The sequence below is a fragment of the Archocentrus centrarchus genome, chromosome 23 (assembly GCF_007364275.1).
Source record: "Archocentrus centrarchus isolate MPI-CPG fArcCen1 chromosome 23, fArcCen1, whole genome shotgun sequence".
Classification (NCBI taxonomy): Eukaryota; Metazoa; Chordata; class Actinopteri; order Cichliformes; family Cichlidae; genus Archocentrus; species Archocentrus centrarchus.
Genome location: NC_044368.1, coordinates 10,668,457 through 10,686,423, shown reverse-complemented (window position 1 = coordinate 10,686,423; position 17,967 = coordinate 10,668,457). Strand labels below are relative to the sequence as shown.

General features: G+C 40.5%; 1 protein-coding gene across 1 annotated transcript in view; it reads right to left on the bottom strand.

Moving 5' to 3' along the window:
• Window positions 1-17,967, bottom strand: part of tmtc2a (transmembrane O-mannosyltransferase targeting cadherins 2a) — a 57,461-nt gene that overhangs the window by 27,734 nt on the left and 11,760 nt on the right. Inside the window, exon 2 of the mRNA XM_030720773.1 lies at window positions 4,171-4,786. Coding sequence (XP_030576633.1) covers window positions 4,171-4,786 — 616 coding nt within the window. The remainder of the gene's footprint in view (window positions 1-4,170; window positions 4,787-17,967) is intronic.

Here is a 17,967-nt window from a genome sequence, read left to right as displayed (position 1 = left end):
ATGGTGGTGGAACTTTGTAGTATTTGTGTAATTTCACCTGCTGGGTTGACTGAGACTGGATTTATATTGAATATACCTGTGACATAGGAAGTGTCAAAAGACCTTGATGCAGTCATCAATTTTTTTTTTCTTACGTATAAACAAAATTCACAAACTTTCATGTTAGATTTTCTCCACAGAGCAAAACATTTGAAATTTAAGGCACATAAAACGTTTAGCTTCAGTATATGTGCCTTAAAATGAACGTTTGGTTGTTCTCAGTTGGAACACTTTACAAAGTAAGAGAGGCTGGGGTTAAGTATATAAAACTGCGTTTGCCTTGCCAACATCCACAGGAATGCAAGCTAAATAAAGAGCATGCAGCAGATCTTGCAACAGAGGCCATCATTTCATAGCTGAATGCTTCTGCTACGGGATAATTGGCACGACATTCATCAAGCCGTCAGATGGTTAAACTAACCTTAATCTGTGTGTCTGGAGTGTTCATTGAGACAAATGAGGAGGCGAAATCCATAACACTTCAACTTCAACCTCGTGAGGCTGCTATGAAATCCCCCCACTGTCCATCTGCCTCTGCTAAAACAGTTACTGTCATTAGGCTATAGGTGCGTACGTTAATGTTGCACTGAGAAATTCAAAGTGTAAACTGTGAAGGATTAGAGTACACAAAGTCCTATCATCTAATCGAGCCTTATTTTTCTTCAGGAACTACTTTTAATTACACACCTTGGATTTAGAGCTTTTCATGTAATGCTTTATCTGAACGGTGTAATCGCTGATATTCATGTTTTTCAGGCACCTCAGGCCTTCTGTGCTGTTGCCATGAAACAGATACCAACCTAGTGCTTGAGAAGCTGTCTCCCAGCTGATGGCGATAGCTTCACGGGTCACGTATTATCTTGGATGTATTATCTTAGCAAAAACACCATGCACCAGCTGCATATAAAAGTACTATAATATTGCTAAGTTATGTATTTAGACTCTAAGAAATTTATATTATTTCTGTTTCCGGTAGCTCTGGTTCTGTGGTTTGGATAAAACTTCCCTTTCATCCAAGAGATCATTCCAAAGACCTGCTACCAACCCCGACGGGAACGATGTTCACATTGTGATTTTTCCTAACACAAAGAAAAACAAACTATTTTCCTAAGCCCTTTATCAACATGCTTGTTTTTGCCACTGACAAACTCAGAATAGCAAAACAAAGACATAACGTCTGGGATATAAGCCTCATTTTGTTTTCTCAATACACTGCGGCGCTAACACCACACCTTCATCTGTTTCCATCTATCACCACCTAACTCTCCCTCCATCCTACCTTGTTTCCTTTGAAATCTCATCTCAGTCTTATTAGGGAGTTAACAGGATGAGAAATGGAGAGCTGGTCAAAACACACCTGTCCCCTCTGCTGCGCTGGAGCTGCTTTTGGAGCATTTCCTTTTTTTGCTCATAGGTGCTGTGAGGCGGCAGTTAGGTGGTGTGATGTTGAGGATTTTGCATTCTTCAACTTCATTTGTAGGAAAGGGGAAAAACGTTTATTCAGACAAAATCATAATATACAGCATTGTTCTCTGAGACACGTCTTTGCAGTCTCTCCACCTAAGATGCTATCCAATTCAATGGCAACTGATTATGTCTCAGTGGTAACGGAAGAGTCCTCCATTCCCAAAGTGCTTTTAGGGCACCGTGGGCTAGAAAAACCAAGAACAGATAAAGGAAAGGAAGTGAGAGCATAGTTTCCGTCTCCCTTGCTTGCTCTTTCTCTCCCTTTATCCATCTCCCTTGTTTTCCCATGTGTCCCAAGACGTCTGGCTCATAATGGAGGAAATGATTGCCCCCATGGTTGGCCCCAGCACGTAATGAGCTCTCTGCCAAGATAACTGTGACTAGGCCAGCAGACAAGGGCATTGCCAGATTGATAAATGAGCCAGATGTGCCGGCAGCAACAGGAGCTGCTGGGGGTTGGCACCGACCTGGTGGGCTGGCACAAGGTTGCTGACCAGGGTTATTGTGTGTGCAAAGAAGTGCAAGTTGTTGTTAATATCTGCTATACAGATTTATAAATACACAATAAGTTGAGCTATAAATCAACATTCAACTCTCAAGTCAGCCCTGGGAGTGTGTGTGCGAATTAGCCGAAAGTGTCCAATCAAGAGTGTATTAGATGGCTCGCAATTTGTCCAAGTTAGAACTGGGTACACACGGCAACCTCTGGGGCTTAAAAATTAAGCCAACATGCGAATGCCAATACCTCGAGCTCCACTTTAGTGAGGCTCCCTCCAAAAACAAGTCAATGTTTACAGCCTGGTACCAAAAAAAAAATAAAAATTGCATGCTTGACTGAACTTGCTTTAGTAGATGAAATTATCTTTTTCTGGCTAATGTTACCTGATGCTAGCTGACCTATTAACTTGAACAAACTGCTAAGCCCCCCCAGTGTAGCAGCTACCCAGCTAACCTTTGCACATCAGTTTTTGTCTTTTGTCTTTGACAACTGGATTTTTGCAGACGCTCTCACCTTAGTCCTTCACATGTTTAAGTTCTACTAAAGTCCCTTTATACATTAGCAATATTAATCTTTAACTTATAAAAAGTTGGAATATTCCAGTCTGGAACAAAATGTGATAAAAACATGATGCAAAATATATTCTCTATAGAATCTAAAACTAATTTTTCACAGTCTCTAATGGCATTATAGAGCAAAACAGGTTTAAAAGGGTTAGGCCATAGTATATACTGTATAGCATTGTGTTTTCTTTGTCATTCATGTGCCTTGGTTTGGATTACAATTTTTTTTCTGCCTCAGCACATGCAAATACTGAAGTATTTGTATAATCATTTGCATATGATGGTCTGTTGCACTTTTTACACCTTTTGTCTTGCCGTGTAGCTTCTTTGGGATGTTTTTACTTCTTCTGGTTTTACTAGATGACTGAGTAGAATTTGAAAGGTAGGTGTTATTTTGTATTTACTATGGTCTAGTGGCTGTGAATACACATACAATTCAGTCACTCTTGCCAAGAACAGCATCAAGAAACAGACTAACTTCTCCAGTCTCTCATCTCGCTGGGCCACTCACTGCAAGCTTTTGAATAACAGTCATGGGTAATTATTCTGCCAGAAACACGATGGTAAAGAATGTGTTTTCATTTGGACGTTGGTAACATACTGTAAATAAGACACTAATGTGCTGACACTTTATGCACACCAGAAAGTACCACAGGACATTTGAGATGTACTGTGCAAGGTTGCATCGCAAACCTTGAAACAAACATAGGTATTTATAGATGTTTCCACAAGAAGAAATCTCTATAAACAGATCCTCATGCACACACACGCACATTTAGAGTGAGACTGTCCTTGCCCAGTAAACCCAAGGGGACTTTTTATTACACTAGTTATGCATTTTACGAGGGCCATCATGTTGGCTGAAGAGCAGTTTCTCTAATCAAATGAGGAGTGTGGAGTCAAACACTCTTTCCCATAATCAGATGAGTCACCACGTCAAGGTTGTCCTCCTTAAATAACTCTACTTTGGAAGGGAAAAAAGGGAGTCATGCTGACCTTCCCTGCAGAGGAAGCACATGTTATCTTTGTGTGCATACATCTGAGTATTCTTGGGCAGCTTACCAAATAATACACCTGAGAAGGATGTGTTGTTGCTTCTCTGCACACACCTTTTGTCACCTTCAAATGGGAAATCAACTCACCCCTGAAATAGCTTTTTCCTGTCCAAGCTCCGTTTCCTCAAATGCACATGTATACACACAAGGCTGAGGTCCTAATTTAGATTTCCTTGCATGACTGTGCATCTATTTACTGCAGCAAAGTGAAGGTGGTGGCAGCATTGTAAGGAAGTGGAAAACTTCCCATCTTCCTGTTTAGCAGGAGAAAGAGAAAAGCTTATTTTTCATGCACCAACTGCGGGGTCTGCATAAGCAAACAGCTTTCCTAATTACACTCCTAATGAAAGGCAAACACACAATTCACACACAAACAAAAGCTTGTTAAACACACACACACACAAAACATAATCCAGGAACCATTAACAGCTGGCGGGCTGAGGTTCACCTCTAAGGGAAGGAAGAGGAAATTGGTTATGTATAGATGCCAAGACAAGAGTCACTGAAAACACACAGACACTTATCCCAGCGGCAAGCATTCATTTACCTTTCCTAATAGGAGGAGAATTGCCTGGCGAAACCGGAACCTCTGGAACACGAAGAGGTCGTACACAGCCGACACAGCCAGCACCGTCACCCCCTGCTCCTTCCACAGCATGCTGGCTGCTGCACACCACAGGCTGCCCAGCATCCAGCCCCAGCACTTGATGACGGAGCTTCCACCACATCGCCTGGTCTGGAAAGCCCCGTGTTGCACCCTTCGGAGTCCACAGTGTCTCACATAGCAGAGAAGAGACAGCAAGAAAAACAAAGCAGCACCAACATCCGCCCTTCCCACCACACCAGCGACTGCTTCAGTGTGGATCGGGTGGGAGGCAAAAAGAAGGCCTGCCAAAAGGCTCCACAATCCCCCACCCAGCAGCGGGCGGCTGAAGGCTGTGACGAGGGCTGTGACCAGGCCATGCAGCACCACATTTAATAAGTGGTAGCCCCAGGGGTTGAGGCCGTGCAGGGTGTAGTTGAGACGGAAGGATAGGGTGCAGAGTGGACGGAAAGACTTGTGGCTGCCACTGTGAGTGAGCAGGGTGCCCCAGAAGTCGTCATACAGGATGTTGGTCCAGGGAGTCTCAGGGAGAAGGTCCGGGTTGGTCTTGATGGCTCGGCTGAAAGAACAAAAGGAATAAATCAGATGTGTTTCAGGATAAAACATTAAAGCAGCTTTAAGCTCCGGATTGTTTAAAAATGCATTTGCAAATGTGCATATGAATAGATTTCTTTGCAAAAGCTATTTTGTAATGAAGAAAAAAAAAATCATTCATCTGAATTGTGTACATATAGACAGGAACTTGGAATAGTTTTTCATCTAGTTAATCATGCACTCATATGTTAACTTAATAGACAAATGCAATGAGAACACCACAGAGTATTTGATTAAACACGGAGGCATGTGCAAACTGCTGAGCCCTCACACACACACACAGCATGTGCATATGTCACGAGTACCTGCAAACACACACACAAAGACAGGTGGTATAACACCCCCGAAGCTGCTGCAGATTCTCATAATTAGCGGCTCATTACCAAGGGACATGAGCTGCATTCGTGTACACTGACAGACTGCAACAAATGAAGATCACCGCAGGGACCGAGACTGATGAATGGGATGGCTGCTACAACAACTCGAAGCCCTGTGAGAGAATCTCCCCCCAAAAAACTTTTTTTTTTTAAGTGAAAGACAAAGCTTGCACAGCTATCCCACACATTAACAGTGTATTCCAAACACTGCAGTACATGCATGCATTTTAACAAAAGTCTGGGTTGTCACAAAACACCTCCAGGCATCCTTAAACTTACTTGAACATCCTTCATCCCGTAGAGCCACTATCCCTCCTCACCACATATCCAAACCATCTCAATCTTGCCTCTCTTGACTCTTGCTGTTATCTTTCTGTCATACATCATCCCTAACATTCATCTCCATCCACTCCACCCTACCTGCACCCTCTTCTTCCCCTCTCTTGTGCACAGTCAATTGTTTTGAATGGTTGAAGCCAGGTATTTAGACTCGTCCTCTGTCCTCGGCCAACAGTAGCAGTTTTCACTCCATTGGCACCTTGCTGGTCAACAGCACCAGAGGTGGTTGTGGTTAAACTGGACCTCAACTGATTTGGTATGGAAATCTTATTGATGACATCAAATATTTGATTTTAGCCTTGTGACCAGCCTTAGGAATACACTGGCCTGTGCACCCCCCTACCCCCCCAGTGTCCTTGACCTTTCATCAGTTCCTTGAGTCCAAGTGCGAAATCTAAAGACATCCTATCAATGCATGGAAGATGTATTGCATTTATGACAACGGCATGGGTGGACAACTTGAAAAAAATTGCCTTTAGCCACAGCTGCTAAGCCATAAAAATGACAGCAGCATTTGAAAAGCAGGACTGATGTAACGAATAAATGAAAAGGAGACTGAAAACACCAGAATACCAGTGCCGGCACTAAAAATCTGCTGAGTGTTTGATGGATAGTAATTTGATGCAATGTCAAGTATCACTGAGGCAGAGTGGTTTTCAGAGAAGGGTTTCATGCTGTAGAGAATGCAGCCTAATGAGTACCTACGAGGTGACTGGAGCAGACAAAGAAAATATTACTGTAGATCAAATTATAGTGGATGTAAAAAAATCAAAGAAAAAAAAAACAGAGAAGCCCACAATAAAAGAAAAATGCCACCAAGGGTTGGAACAGAAAATAAGAGGAAACTGTGTTTAATTTATAACATGGCGAAAACCAAAAGATGGCCAGATCCACTGATCTGAGTGCTGACTTGCCAATTAAAAGCAGCTGGGTGATGACAACAAGCAGATTAATTCTAGCTTTTCTTATCCTCTGAGGACAATGCTGATTTTCATTTAACCAGGCTGCATATATTATTTTTATATTGCTACAAGAAGCCTGAGTTATGTGAGGCTGATTGCAACAGCTTTGTGTTTCCAGGATTTTAACACTGACCCAGTAGCAGCCCCCACCCCCTTTCTCTCTCTCTTTCTGGGTTTGATCATCATTTGCAATGTTTCTGTGTTTGTGCATGGCACGCTCGGGAAGGAAAAGAACAGCAAAAGGGGCCAGTCGGGGACTTCCTTTGTCTAGAGACTGTAACTCAGAGCTGAGCGTATAAATCGAGGACAGGAGCGAGAAAGACTGCAAGAAAGCGACTGAGCTGCCAGCCTGTAAGAGAAGACAAGATAAAAGTAAAAGACTGACAGCAAAGAGAGCAAAAAAAAATAAAAAATCAAACCATTAGCCTGCAGATCCAATGTCAAAACAATAACTGCTCAAGGAATTAATTTAAATGTTTTTTCCTTCAAGCCCATAGCCCTGTCATCGCGTGAGCTCTAGTAAATTCCTCCATTTCCCAAGATTGTTCTGTCAGGGAAAAGCATTGTGTATTTCTCAGGCTCTCAGTTACAGCATATAATATTTCTAAGGAGCCAGTGCATTACATCATGCAGTTTGAAAACCCTCTTCCTTTTTCACCGTAGTTCCACAGTGAGCTGTTATTTCTGAAATGATTTACAGTCCCAGTATAGTGTGAAGCACAGGAGGACTCAGGTTACAAGAAAAATAAATATATCCTATGCTTATCAGCAATCAAAGTTTTTAAAAGCACCTGCGTGCAAAGCCTTTAAAATAATTTCACGTTACTACTGGTTCGATGATCATCCCCAAAACTCCCCTAAAACATTTTGGCTGTTTACTGAAGCCGAATAAATATCGTGTCCAAGAAAACCTGCAACTCTGCTCATGTTTCTCGCTATCCTCTCCCTTCGGGCACTTAGTTAGCACACCATCAAATCCATACACGGCTCGATTCAGTCTCACCCAGCTCCCTTGTGTCCCTCTGCATGTCTCGGGTCTCAAAACTCTGCGGTGATAAATAATTTAAATATTCAAATCAGCACCAACCACTCATCTCCCTCCCTGTTTCTGCCCGGCACCGGAGGATGAAAAGAATGCATTACCCATGAGAGTTTGGCAATGGGTCTGTGCATGTGCACGCGAAGGAATAAATGGTTACATGCGACATGTCCATTCTTTGTGTTTGCAAGTACGCGCACATGTGAGATTGTGCGACAAGAGAGCCTGTGCTGATGGCTTCATTGAGGCCTGTCTCTGCAGCGGTGCAGATAGAGTGGCCTCCCATAGTGATTGCTCTTACAGAAGGGGGTCTTTTGTATTCAAACGCCGTATGTGGGGCAGGCAGGCAGGCTGCAGGGCACTCTATTCACAATCCGCAAAGTACAGGACAGGGTTTGGTCTTTTCAATTTTCTTCCCTTTTTTTTTTTTTTTTTTTGGTGGGGGGAGGTAAAATGAGGGATTTCCACAGTGTCTGAAAAGACACATTAGTGAGCAGGGATTTTTTTTTTTTTCTCTTTAGATCAATTTGTGATGGGGTGAGGTCTACTTTCACCTGTCTGCTGCTTTTAGTGGAAAGAAAATTGGCTGTCTTTCAGTATTTGGGTATGTGTTTTTTTCATTATGCAAATGAACCTCTCCAAGCGGTGATCTCACCACCAGTCATTTGCTTTTTCATGTGTTGTTATTGCCTGCAGACACACACCAGGCTTTTTCCCTATACCGAATGTGAAAAATATGGATGAACTAACTTTTTATTTCACAAATGTCATAATAATATGATTATACCGTGCATAAATTCACATAACTTGGGGCGACTGTTTGTTGTGATTTGGCGCTATATAAATAAAATTGAATTGAATTGAATATTCAAACTGATAATTTTTATCAAAACCCAGATATTCAGTTTACAGTGATATAAAAGTAAATTCCTACATTTTAGGAAGCGTAAACAGGAGATTGTTTGATACACATACAAGTTGGCCTGAAGAGTGATGTTGGTGTATTGTAGTGTTGTGTTTCTGGTATCACAAAAAGACTGTCAGGCAGGCCGACGCCTGCAAAGACACACTCACCATCTGATAAAAAAAAATGTATGTCAGAAAGACCAAAACAGACCCTAGCACAACAAAGTCACCGGATCTCCTCTTTGTAGGGGTCGAGGCTTCAAGGGGAGTGTGCGTGTGCGTTGTCGTACATCAGCTAAAATCTCGAATCCCAAGATAAACAAACTGCATCCCGTCGAAAACTTGTTTCCTTAACTGCAACCTTTTAAAGTTCAGTTTACAGATTTCTGTCCCACTGTGTGCTGACTGAATAAATCATTATATTACACGGTTTTTGCGACCTCTAATAAAAGGACAGCAGTATTAACAACATTGCAAAACACTACACTTGAGCCTGTTTTAAATATTTGGGCTCTTGTCCAGCTTGTACGCCTGCAGCATGCACAGTGGCCAGCCTGCTCCACTATACTGTAGTAAACATGTCTGGTATAAACTGCCATCATTTGCCATAATCAGAACTGGATGAATTACAGCCTTTTTTAGCAGAGTGCATCCTCCTGCTCCCTGATGGCAGTAATGAGATGGATTAGCCAGTCATCATAAAACAGCACTGTTAATGGATGCCGGCCTAGACATTATTTCATAGATATCATCACCTCTTGGTCCTGTTTCCTTTCACTTCTTATCCATTTTCTTCTATTAATGCAGATCCATGTTCCCATCTCTATTCACTTCTGCTTTATATAAAGTCAACACCACTTTGTCCATTTCCTCCATCTCATTTCTTTTGTCCTGCACCTTTCTCTTTATCGTCACCATCAGCCTCTAGAACCTTATCTCCTACTAGATTCTGCTTCACTTCCAAGCCTTTTACAATATGCCTCGTCTGGCCAAGATCAATTAAATTTCCATCTCCTTTACTTGAGCAGTCTGAGTGCTAATTAAACTCGCAGACAGAGAGCGGCAGCAGACCGGCCTATTCACACAATGCTAATCTTGGTCTGGCACACCGCTGAAGTAAACACGCCACTGATGCTGCTGGCTTTGTGCAGAAGTATCAGGAATGCAGATAATTAAAACTTTATGAGCAGAAAAACTGTCCACACTGGGGGGACAAAACAAATTCATATCACACTGGCACAGCGGAAAATGTGTACAGGTGGAGAGTTTAATTAGAGAACCACCATCTCTATAAACAAGTAAGAGCTGCAAGACTTATCATGTGTTTGTGCGCTCATTTCATTCGGAAGGTAATTATTGTCATGGTGGGACATAAATGCCAAACTCCTAAATAAATAAATAAATAAGTGACTCTGTAAATAAATGAATATGCCAAATATGGCATTTATTTTTTTCTAAAATATAAATTTCCTATTATTTACATTTGCACTATTTTCCCATTTCTTTCTTTTCCAGATTAATTCACCCTAGTTAATCCATATATGTTCTCTGTACCATCTCTGCTTATCTGAATTATTAAAGTAACAGTATATGCCTCTAAAGACATTTATGCAAAAAAAAAAAAAAAAAAAAAACACTTGTCAATAAATAGATTTAGAAACCTGACTTCTTAAAATAATTTGCATTTTAACGGCACTGCAACAAAACGCAGATATTGATCTCCTCTTCATTTCAATTCAGTCTCACATACAATGGGATAAAGGCCAGCGTGTTAAAGAGAGGGCTGGTGTATGAGGTGGATGTCAGGGTCCAGATAACTTCTGTGTTAATCCAATGCTAACAGGATTAGAAAGTGATCATATAGTGCAACAGAGTTTCTGAGGCATGCACAGAAGCCAAGGTCAACAAGTAATCGGATTTAGGGCTGTGGGTTATGTGTATGTGTGCTTAAGTCTCTCACACATGTGATTTGACAATACAGTGTCCTAATCCAGCTGTTGGAGGCTTTGTTTCTTGTAGATGCCACAGATATAGCTGAGAATAAAAAAATCCCATGAGGCACCTAACACATCAAATCTTGGCAGAGGGGTGTGTCACAGAGCTCGATTTATGGGCTTCAAAAGTATGTTGAGTCTCTATTTTAAGCCGGTTAGATCACATAATAACTTCTGCTGAACACATAACCTTGTCTGGAGAATTTTGGTTTCATATTGACTGCAAAAATCAAGTGTAAAACTATTATGTTTGCTGGCTTGCCCGAAGTCATTCACTGGCTGATTAGCATCTGCTATAGCCCGTCAGCATGTTGCTACAACATGACAGGCTATGAGGAGGTGGTGATGAAGATGAGTGAGACGCTGTGGGGCAAAGAGACGCCAGACACCAGATTTTATTACCTCAATTAATTAACTTTGGTAAACCTACTTTTTTGTATTTGAACCATATTTTTCCTCCTCATAAAGTGATTATGCCAGAGACTCGGTGAGAACAGAGACATTAATCTTTTTTTTTTTTTTTATCAACATTTGTATGTGTTTAGTTTGTGTCTCTGTAGGCTGAAAGCTCAGGAAGTGAGCGTTAAGGGTGTGTTTAAACATCACACGTCATCAGCACTGCAGGCAGAACAATACCATAAGTAGCACTGCTTGTTTCCCACACTTTGTCCCAAGCCAAAGTGGCATAAATATGGTATAAAAATGTCCAAGATAGCATTCATAAAAGCCATGTAGCCAGTGGCCTGGTGAAAGATTTATGCAAAGGTTTTCAGAGCCTCTTCCTTTTCCTTGTGTGAAAGACAAAACCTGATATTAATTTAACTGATTTTATGCCTAGTTCAGATACAAAGAATTGTTTCTTTCAATCAACTAAAATGTGTTAACACTGATAAACAGCTGCTGGATGGAGTTTCCATATAACTGGGTTTTGATGCCATGAAAACTGGCAGGATTTTCTCTTTTTTTTATGTTAACTGAAAGAAAACCTCAGACACAAGATGAACCTTACTTTGTATTCATGGTACTAGACTCCTTTTTCGCCTCTCTCTGTTTGGCGGATCTATTTTTCTATTGATTTAATAGCCCATCGTGCAGCTCCCAGTAGTTTCCCTTGGGTGCCAAAAAAAAACAACCCACATTCAGCTGAATGAACTGATCATTTAAGTGACTTATAACTCTTCACATAAATGTGAAATAGCAGCAATTAATTCAGGAAATGTGCATATTTGCAGCTATTTTTTTGGTCACAAATCCCTCCAATAGATATACATTTACTCTGAGGAAATGCTTCTTGACCAAGTGTTTATAAGAAGAATGTTTACTGTATAAAGGTGGCCCACTTTCCCACTAGCTGTATATATACAAAACTTGCACAAACACTGTAAAGGAAAGGCCAGTCTTTCTCAATCACTGCATTCTATTGAAACACACTGCACACGCATAATTGAGCTGTAAAAAAAAAAAAAAAACATACATTTGCATCCACATATTAGGTTTGCATTTATACACTCTTGTGTGCACACACTATGGGCCAAAAAAGACTAAATTAAATGAAAAACTCTCACTTAGTTCATCAGTTTCCTGTCATTCTGTCATCATCAGCAATATACTCGCAATTTCTTACAATAAAATAGATACACTAGCTTTATGTCATCTATAAACTGTGGTGATACCTAATGGAAAATTGGATACCAGCGCTTCAATCGTTGGTCTCAGCTCAATTAAATATTATAAGTATCTGCTGATTTAATTGTTGCAATCCATCTTAAGCTCTCACTTGTGCCTCATCACTGCAGTCCAGTTGTGTTAGCTTCAGGTCAAGTCGTTCCTGATTAAGATAAAGGCGCCTCTGCATCCTCAGTCTGCGAGTCAGGGAACAGATTTCTTCCGGGTGCTCTGAGCTTCAAAGAGGGAGAAACAGCGTGAGCTAAACATCAGGAAGCTGGCTGTCTCTCTCTTTTGTCAGGGAATGGACTTGCTTTCATGTCCCCTGTGAAGCCGGTTTCCTGATTAGTCGAACAACGGGTCAAAACAGCGCAGGGTCGGCTAGCTGCACTAATCAGACCTTGACAATGAATTTAACAATTTTTAAGTCTTTTTCCTGAATATCAATCGTAGTTTCACAGGTGTTTGATCTTGTAATATCTATTTTAATTAGTCTGAAAAGCACTGACTAAAGGCTGGGAGTTGATGGCTGAAACAAAGAGTGAATGGGCATTAGTCTAAAACATGAGTGTAGCTATATGAGAATATATAATAATCACTGGTTCGTGCATCTTGCAAAAATGATGACTGCTTGGGTGATGTTGATGGTGATGCCGGTTCAGTGTATGTGCTGTTACCTTGTTTGGCGACCACTGATAGGTGAATGGCTGAATGACATACATTAAAGAGCTTTGCAGAGCCTTGGTAAGGTTACAGGACACTTTAAGAAAGCAGACCTTACATCTTAGCCTGAAGTGACATATTTGAGGAAAAAGAAGTCACTGAATTACTGAAAATTACTTCTGTCTATTTAGCTTTAGTTTAGAGCCAGGAAGCAATTAGCTTTGCTGGCTTTGTCCTTTTACAAGCAACCTTTTTTTTGTTTTTTTTTTTGCCAGGAAATACTTCCACTCTGCTGGTAAAATAAGGATCTCCTGTTTCTATCACCATGCTTAATGGACAGTCAAAACTGGTATAAATCAACTGATCCAATTCTCAGCACTACTGTAATATAGTGCCATCCATTAATTTATACACGGAAGCAAAGTTTTATTTAAAACCTTCAAATTCTTGAACAAAACCCACTGTCACTATATAGAATTAATGGTTAAAAGATTATGAACCTAATCACTGAAAGTGCGACTCCCTCATCTGTTTTTCAGAAGACTGATTGCCCAGTCTTTATCTGCATCTAAGTGATTGATTGATCACTTCCCATTACGCTTGTCCCACAAAATCGGAGCGATCTGACTACAATGCCTCCACTGCCACGTCAGCTAAAAATGGTGACCGGGGCCCCTGCAGCATTTCCTGAGAGCCGGTGTCAATAAAAGGCTGTGATGAATCCTCAGCCTCACCAGCAGGAAGGCTATGAGAAATCAATTGCTAATAAATCTAATGCTTTACATTGCCACGGGGGGGAGGAGAACAGGTGCAGTGAAAAGAAAGACTTAGTTGGGATTTAAGGAGGGGGCAGACCTCGCACCACAAAAAAGGTTTATCTAGAAAGGGGTTAGTGTTAACTTACTGGAGTTGCACAACTGTTTATCCTTGAAGAATAGCAGCTTGAGTTTGTTGCAGAGATTTTCTGTTGTTAGTATTTGTAGAAATGAGTAAATGCATTAATGCTGCAAAACACTAGAGACTAAGGTTTGGGGAGTGTAACAAATTACAGTTTCACACCTTCATGAAAACCCCACAGACCACCAGAAACTCTTACATATAGTTGTGTTTATCCCGTATACATCAAGATGGGAGTCCTAATGTGAAATTTATAGATTTCTGCTAAGCCTCACCCAATAAATATGCCATACTGTGCAGTACTGTGCCCAACAGCACTCACAGTGTGAAACACTTTTAAATGAGCCCAATGTCCAGGAGCAATGGATGCTGTAAGTTTTATAGGGTTTCCCACACAGCCAGCTCTTATCACTGAAACAGTGGCCAACTCTAACACCCTCAATCCCACCAGTAAGAGCCAGCCAGAACAACCTCCAGCAATGTTACCAAAAAGCAAACGAGCAGCCAATCACCTCTCAGTTTTGCATCTAGTATGGGCTCGACAGTTAATTACAGTGTCTGACTGTAGATGTGTAATTAGGGTCGCCTCCGCAAGTCGCCTGCATCCAGTGATAAATGTGATGCTTGATTAAAAATGGACAGAGTGCTGTACCCTGACTTAGTCAAACAATACAGAAATCAGGGTTGTGTACAGGATGGGGATATGATTTAAAATGCAAGACAGTTGTTGTTGTTCTTGTATCTCAGCTTGCTGGCATTAATTGTTGCTTCTACAAGAAAAGCCCGTTTTACTCGGGTCTTAATTTGCTGCGTTCCATTTTTTATCTACTCATAATATGCGAAAACAAGCAACAGGCCTGCCGTTTATACTTAAGTTTCAAACTACCATTTAAATGTAAAAAAAAAAATAAGGCATTTTTGGTGAACCTCAAAATCAAGAGCATTGGAAAAACAAATGAACCATTTTTATAAATTGTTGGTTTATTTGATCAAGCATAATAGACATTTTCATAAAATGGTCATTGAAGCAATACAGTCTATTCCTTCACATTTTATGCCGATTGACTGGGCTTTTCTAAGTAGTCACACTCCAAAGGAGTGCGGAAAGGAAAAACCCTGATTAAATATTAGTCTATAATTATATTTCAATTAAAACTGCCATTTAATCAACCAGAGGTCTATGGCACAATCCAGCAGGGGATATCCCTAATGTTGTTGTACTAGGACTAATCTAGGCTAATGTTGTTCTCTCTCTTATTGCAAGATCAGGCCACCAACCTGAGAAATCCTGCATCACAGATGGAAAAATATAAGAATAGCTGGGCTGTTTGACTTTGCAATATTAACTTCTTTATGGTAACATTAGCTTCTCACTTCTCAATGAGGCTCTACAAACAAAGGTACCTTAATATTTTATATTCATATTGGCGTGGAAGATTTGAGCAAGCAAATGTATTCATCTAAGGCCCTGTTTATTTCCTGTGCATCTGGTGACATGGCATCATATTTTCATTGCTGATCAAGCACATTTCATAAGGTAGACTGCAGGTGTTTCTGTCTAGCTGCTGGTAGACTTTCCTCAACTTCAATTTGGAATTTTAAAAAAGTAACTTTATCACAATTATGCTACCTACCTCAAACATTAATGCTATCATTTTATCATTAGCCATAGCTGCTACCCACTACTTTAATGATAACAGACAGCTAATGTGGGTAACTGTTAATAGTTAAATGGCTAATGTTAAGGTGTTTGCAGGCCAGGTTAATCTATATGATAACTGCTCAATACTTCAATATTGTTGAAATGGGAGCTGTACTGACCTCACAGAATTCTTCCTAGAGACTGGGGTGATTGTTGTGCTGCTGTTCATGTGTTCAGCTGCTAGTGAGAGGAGGGGCCTGTGCCTGTGTTGTTAAGCTGTGTGTCATCACAAGAAGGCACTGTAGGTTAATACTATTGCAAATGGATATCTAACCTGATAGTATTTTTGTGTGTGTGTGTCAGTTTTGTTTTGTATTTTAGTTTTTTGTTTGTTTGTTTTTTGACAACCCCACTCGGCCATTGTAGCCTTATGTACATGTTTTTTTTGGGGGGGTTGTATTTTTTAATAACCCGTTTAGTTTTATTCCTTTGTGTTTCTGAATGTTGGTTCCTTTTCAAAGAACCTGTGAGTTTATTCTTTGTCCCTCGTTTTCAGTTTACTTCTTGCTTCATTTCAAAGACTAGTTCCTGTTGTGTTTTTCTTTTTACATCTATTCTTTGTGCTGCTATTTTTCTGACTGACATGACCTGTGCTTTATTGCCCCCGTTTTTGCTCTTTAGTCTTTACTTTCTTCCTTTGTCATCTCCATTCCCACATATTCCTGAATCTTCTTTGTCATTCTCCGCATTTTGGGTTTCTCTGCTTTTGTGTTTTGTCAGTGGTTTGGATTCTCCTGCCTCATTAAGCATAACTTTTTGAACTCTTACAGTGAGCAATTAAGGTTTTTTTTTTTTTTTTGGGGGGGGGGGGGGGTATTTTAACCCTCTCCTAGTCCATCTCTGTTTGTATGCAGCTAGGTCCAAATTAGAAACTGTACTGTGGCATTACAGCTTGTCTTCCTCTACACTGTGCTATCAAAGAGTCAAATAAGGAAAGATTAAAAAAAATATATATCAAGCAGTGTTTTTGTATCCAAATATTTTGCCATTACAGTCACAATACATGATCTCTTTTTTTTTAACAGCAGGTAAAATTCCCTTTCCTTTTCCTCTTTAATTCACTTCACCTTCTGCTTCTACAATCAATTCCACTGGCCTACTTCCAAATATCCCCAGGTGTTGGCATACTGACCTATAAAAATGTCCACACATACCCCCCCACTATGTAACACTCCTTCTTCCATATTTGAATTAAAATATTGGGCTCCAACACCAGGGCAAAATACAGTGTCTGGCATTGATCATTCTCTACAGGGAATAGATGGGTGTTGACAGGTCATGAGGAGCCATGTCTGAGAAATGGTTGCCAATGTTCTCATCTCACTTTTCACCGAAGTCCAGCTGTGTAATTTGCATGAACATATGTTCAAATTTACACAAAGAGCACCAGGTGTGGACTCAACCCATCAAAAATTCCCTCACTGGTCTTGCTGGCCTACTTTGTTCACTGGCAATGTCCAGCAGTCTATGACCTTCACCAAGGATAAGGTTCCTTCTCTTGTTTCCTTAAAAGTAGCACACAGAAATAAAAATGTATATTTTTTTCTTTCTTTTTTTTTTTCCTGAAGGCTAATCAAAAGTTACAAGGACTCTGTAATTATGCTACAGGTCTTTCCCACTGAGACATGACTTCTGTTCAGACTTTGGAGTTCTTTTGAGAAACCGGATCACTTTTGATCTGCAATCGAGATTATAATGAAGACAAGTTTAATTGCTGATGACAAATCACGGAGCCAGTGGAGGATCTCGCTCTTGCAGTGCTGCCAAGGGAGCAGCTGGAGAAACAAAGCAGCATTCTGTTTCTGCTCAAAAGCTTTCTGTCTCTGATTAGAAAAAAAAAAAGATTAAAAAAAAAAAATCCCTTTTAAAATCCCAAATTTTAAAAAATGCAGCTATTTTGAGAATGTGGAGGATTTGCATTGTATGTAAAGAATGGCTACAAGCCTTGCAGAAAACAGCCTTCAGTGTCACATTCTGGACTAGTCAGGCTTCTCTCTGTTTTGACAGCTTTCGTGGTCAGATTCACATGCAGCATTTGTAATGGCCAAGCAAGCTGCACTAACAGACCATACAGCACTGTATCCAATTCAGAATAGGCCCTTCTTTCTTCTGCCGTGACCAGTTGTCACATTCCAGCATTAGGCAGAGAGAAACAGCAGCTAAAGAGGGGGTACCACAGGGGCCAACCCAAACTAAATCTGTCTTCTTTTCAAGGATCGGTGCTAATTATCTAAGATCTTTTCAAATTCTGATCTGTGATCTGTTAAACATGGCTGGTGCAACAAAACTGTTTTCCTGAACTCAACTTTAACATTGGAACCAATGGAGTCATCCCAAGAGTGCAATCAGCATCCATTTGACCCTTAACTTCAAACAAAGCAAAAGCTGTTGAAAGTCATTCAAAGATAGTTTAAAGGCTTGTTTTCATTGAGCCCTCAAACACCAGCTATCAGGAGACTATTGGCAAGTGCAAATAATACTAACCTATGAATTATGAAACTGACAAAATTTGGTGCATTAAAGAAAACATGCCAAATTCACTTCCCTGCAGGAGGTTTAATATAATCCAAGTTTGTCAAACTATCAGCAGGTGTTCTAAAAT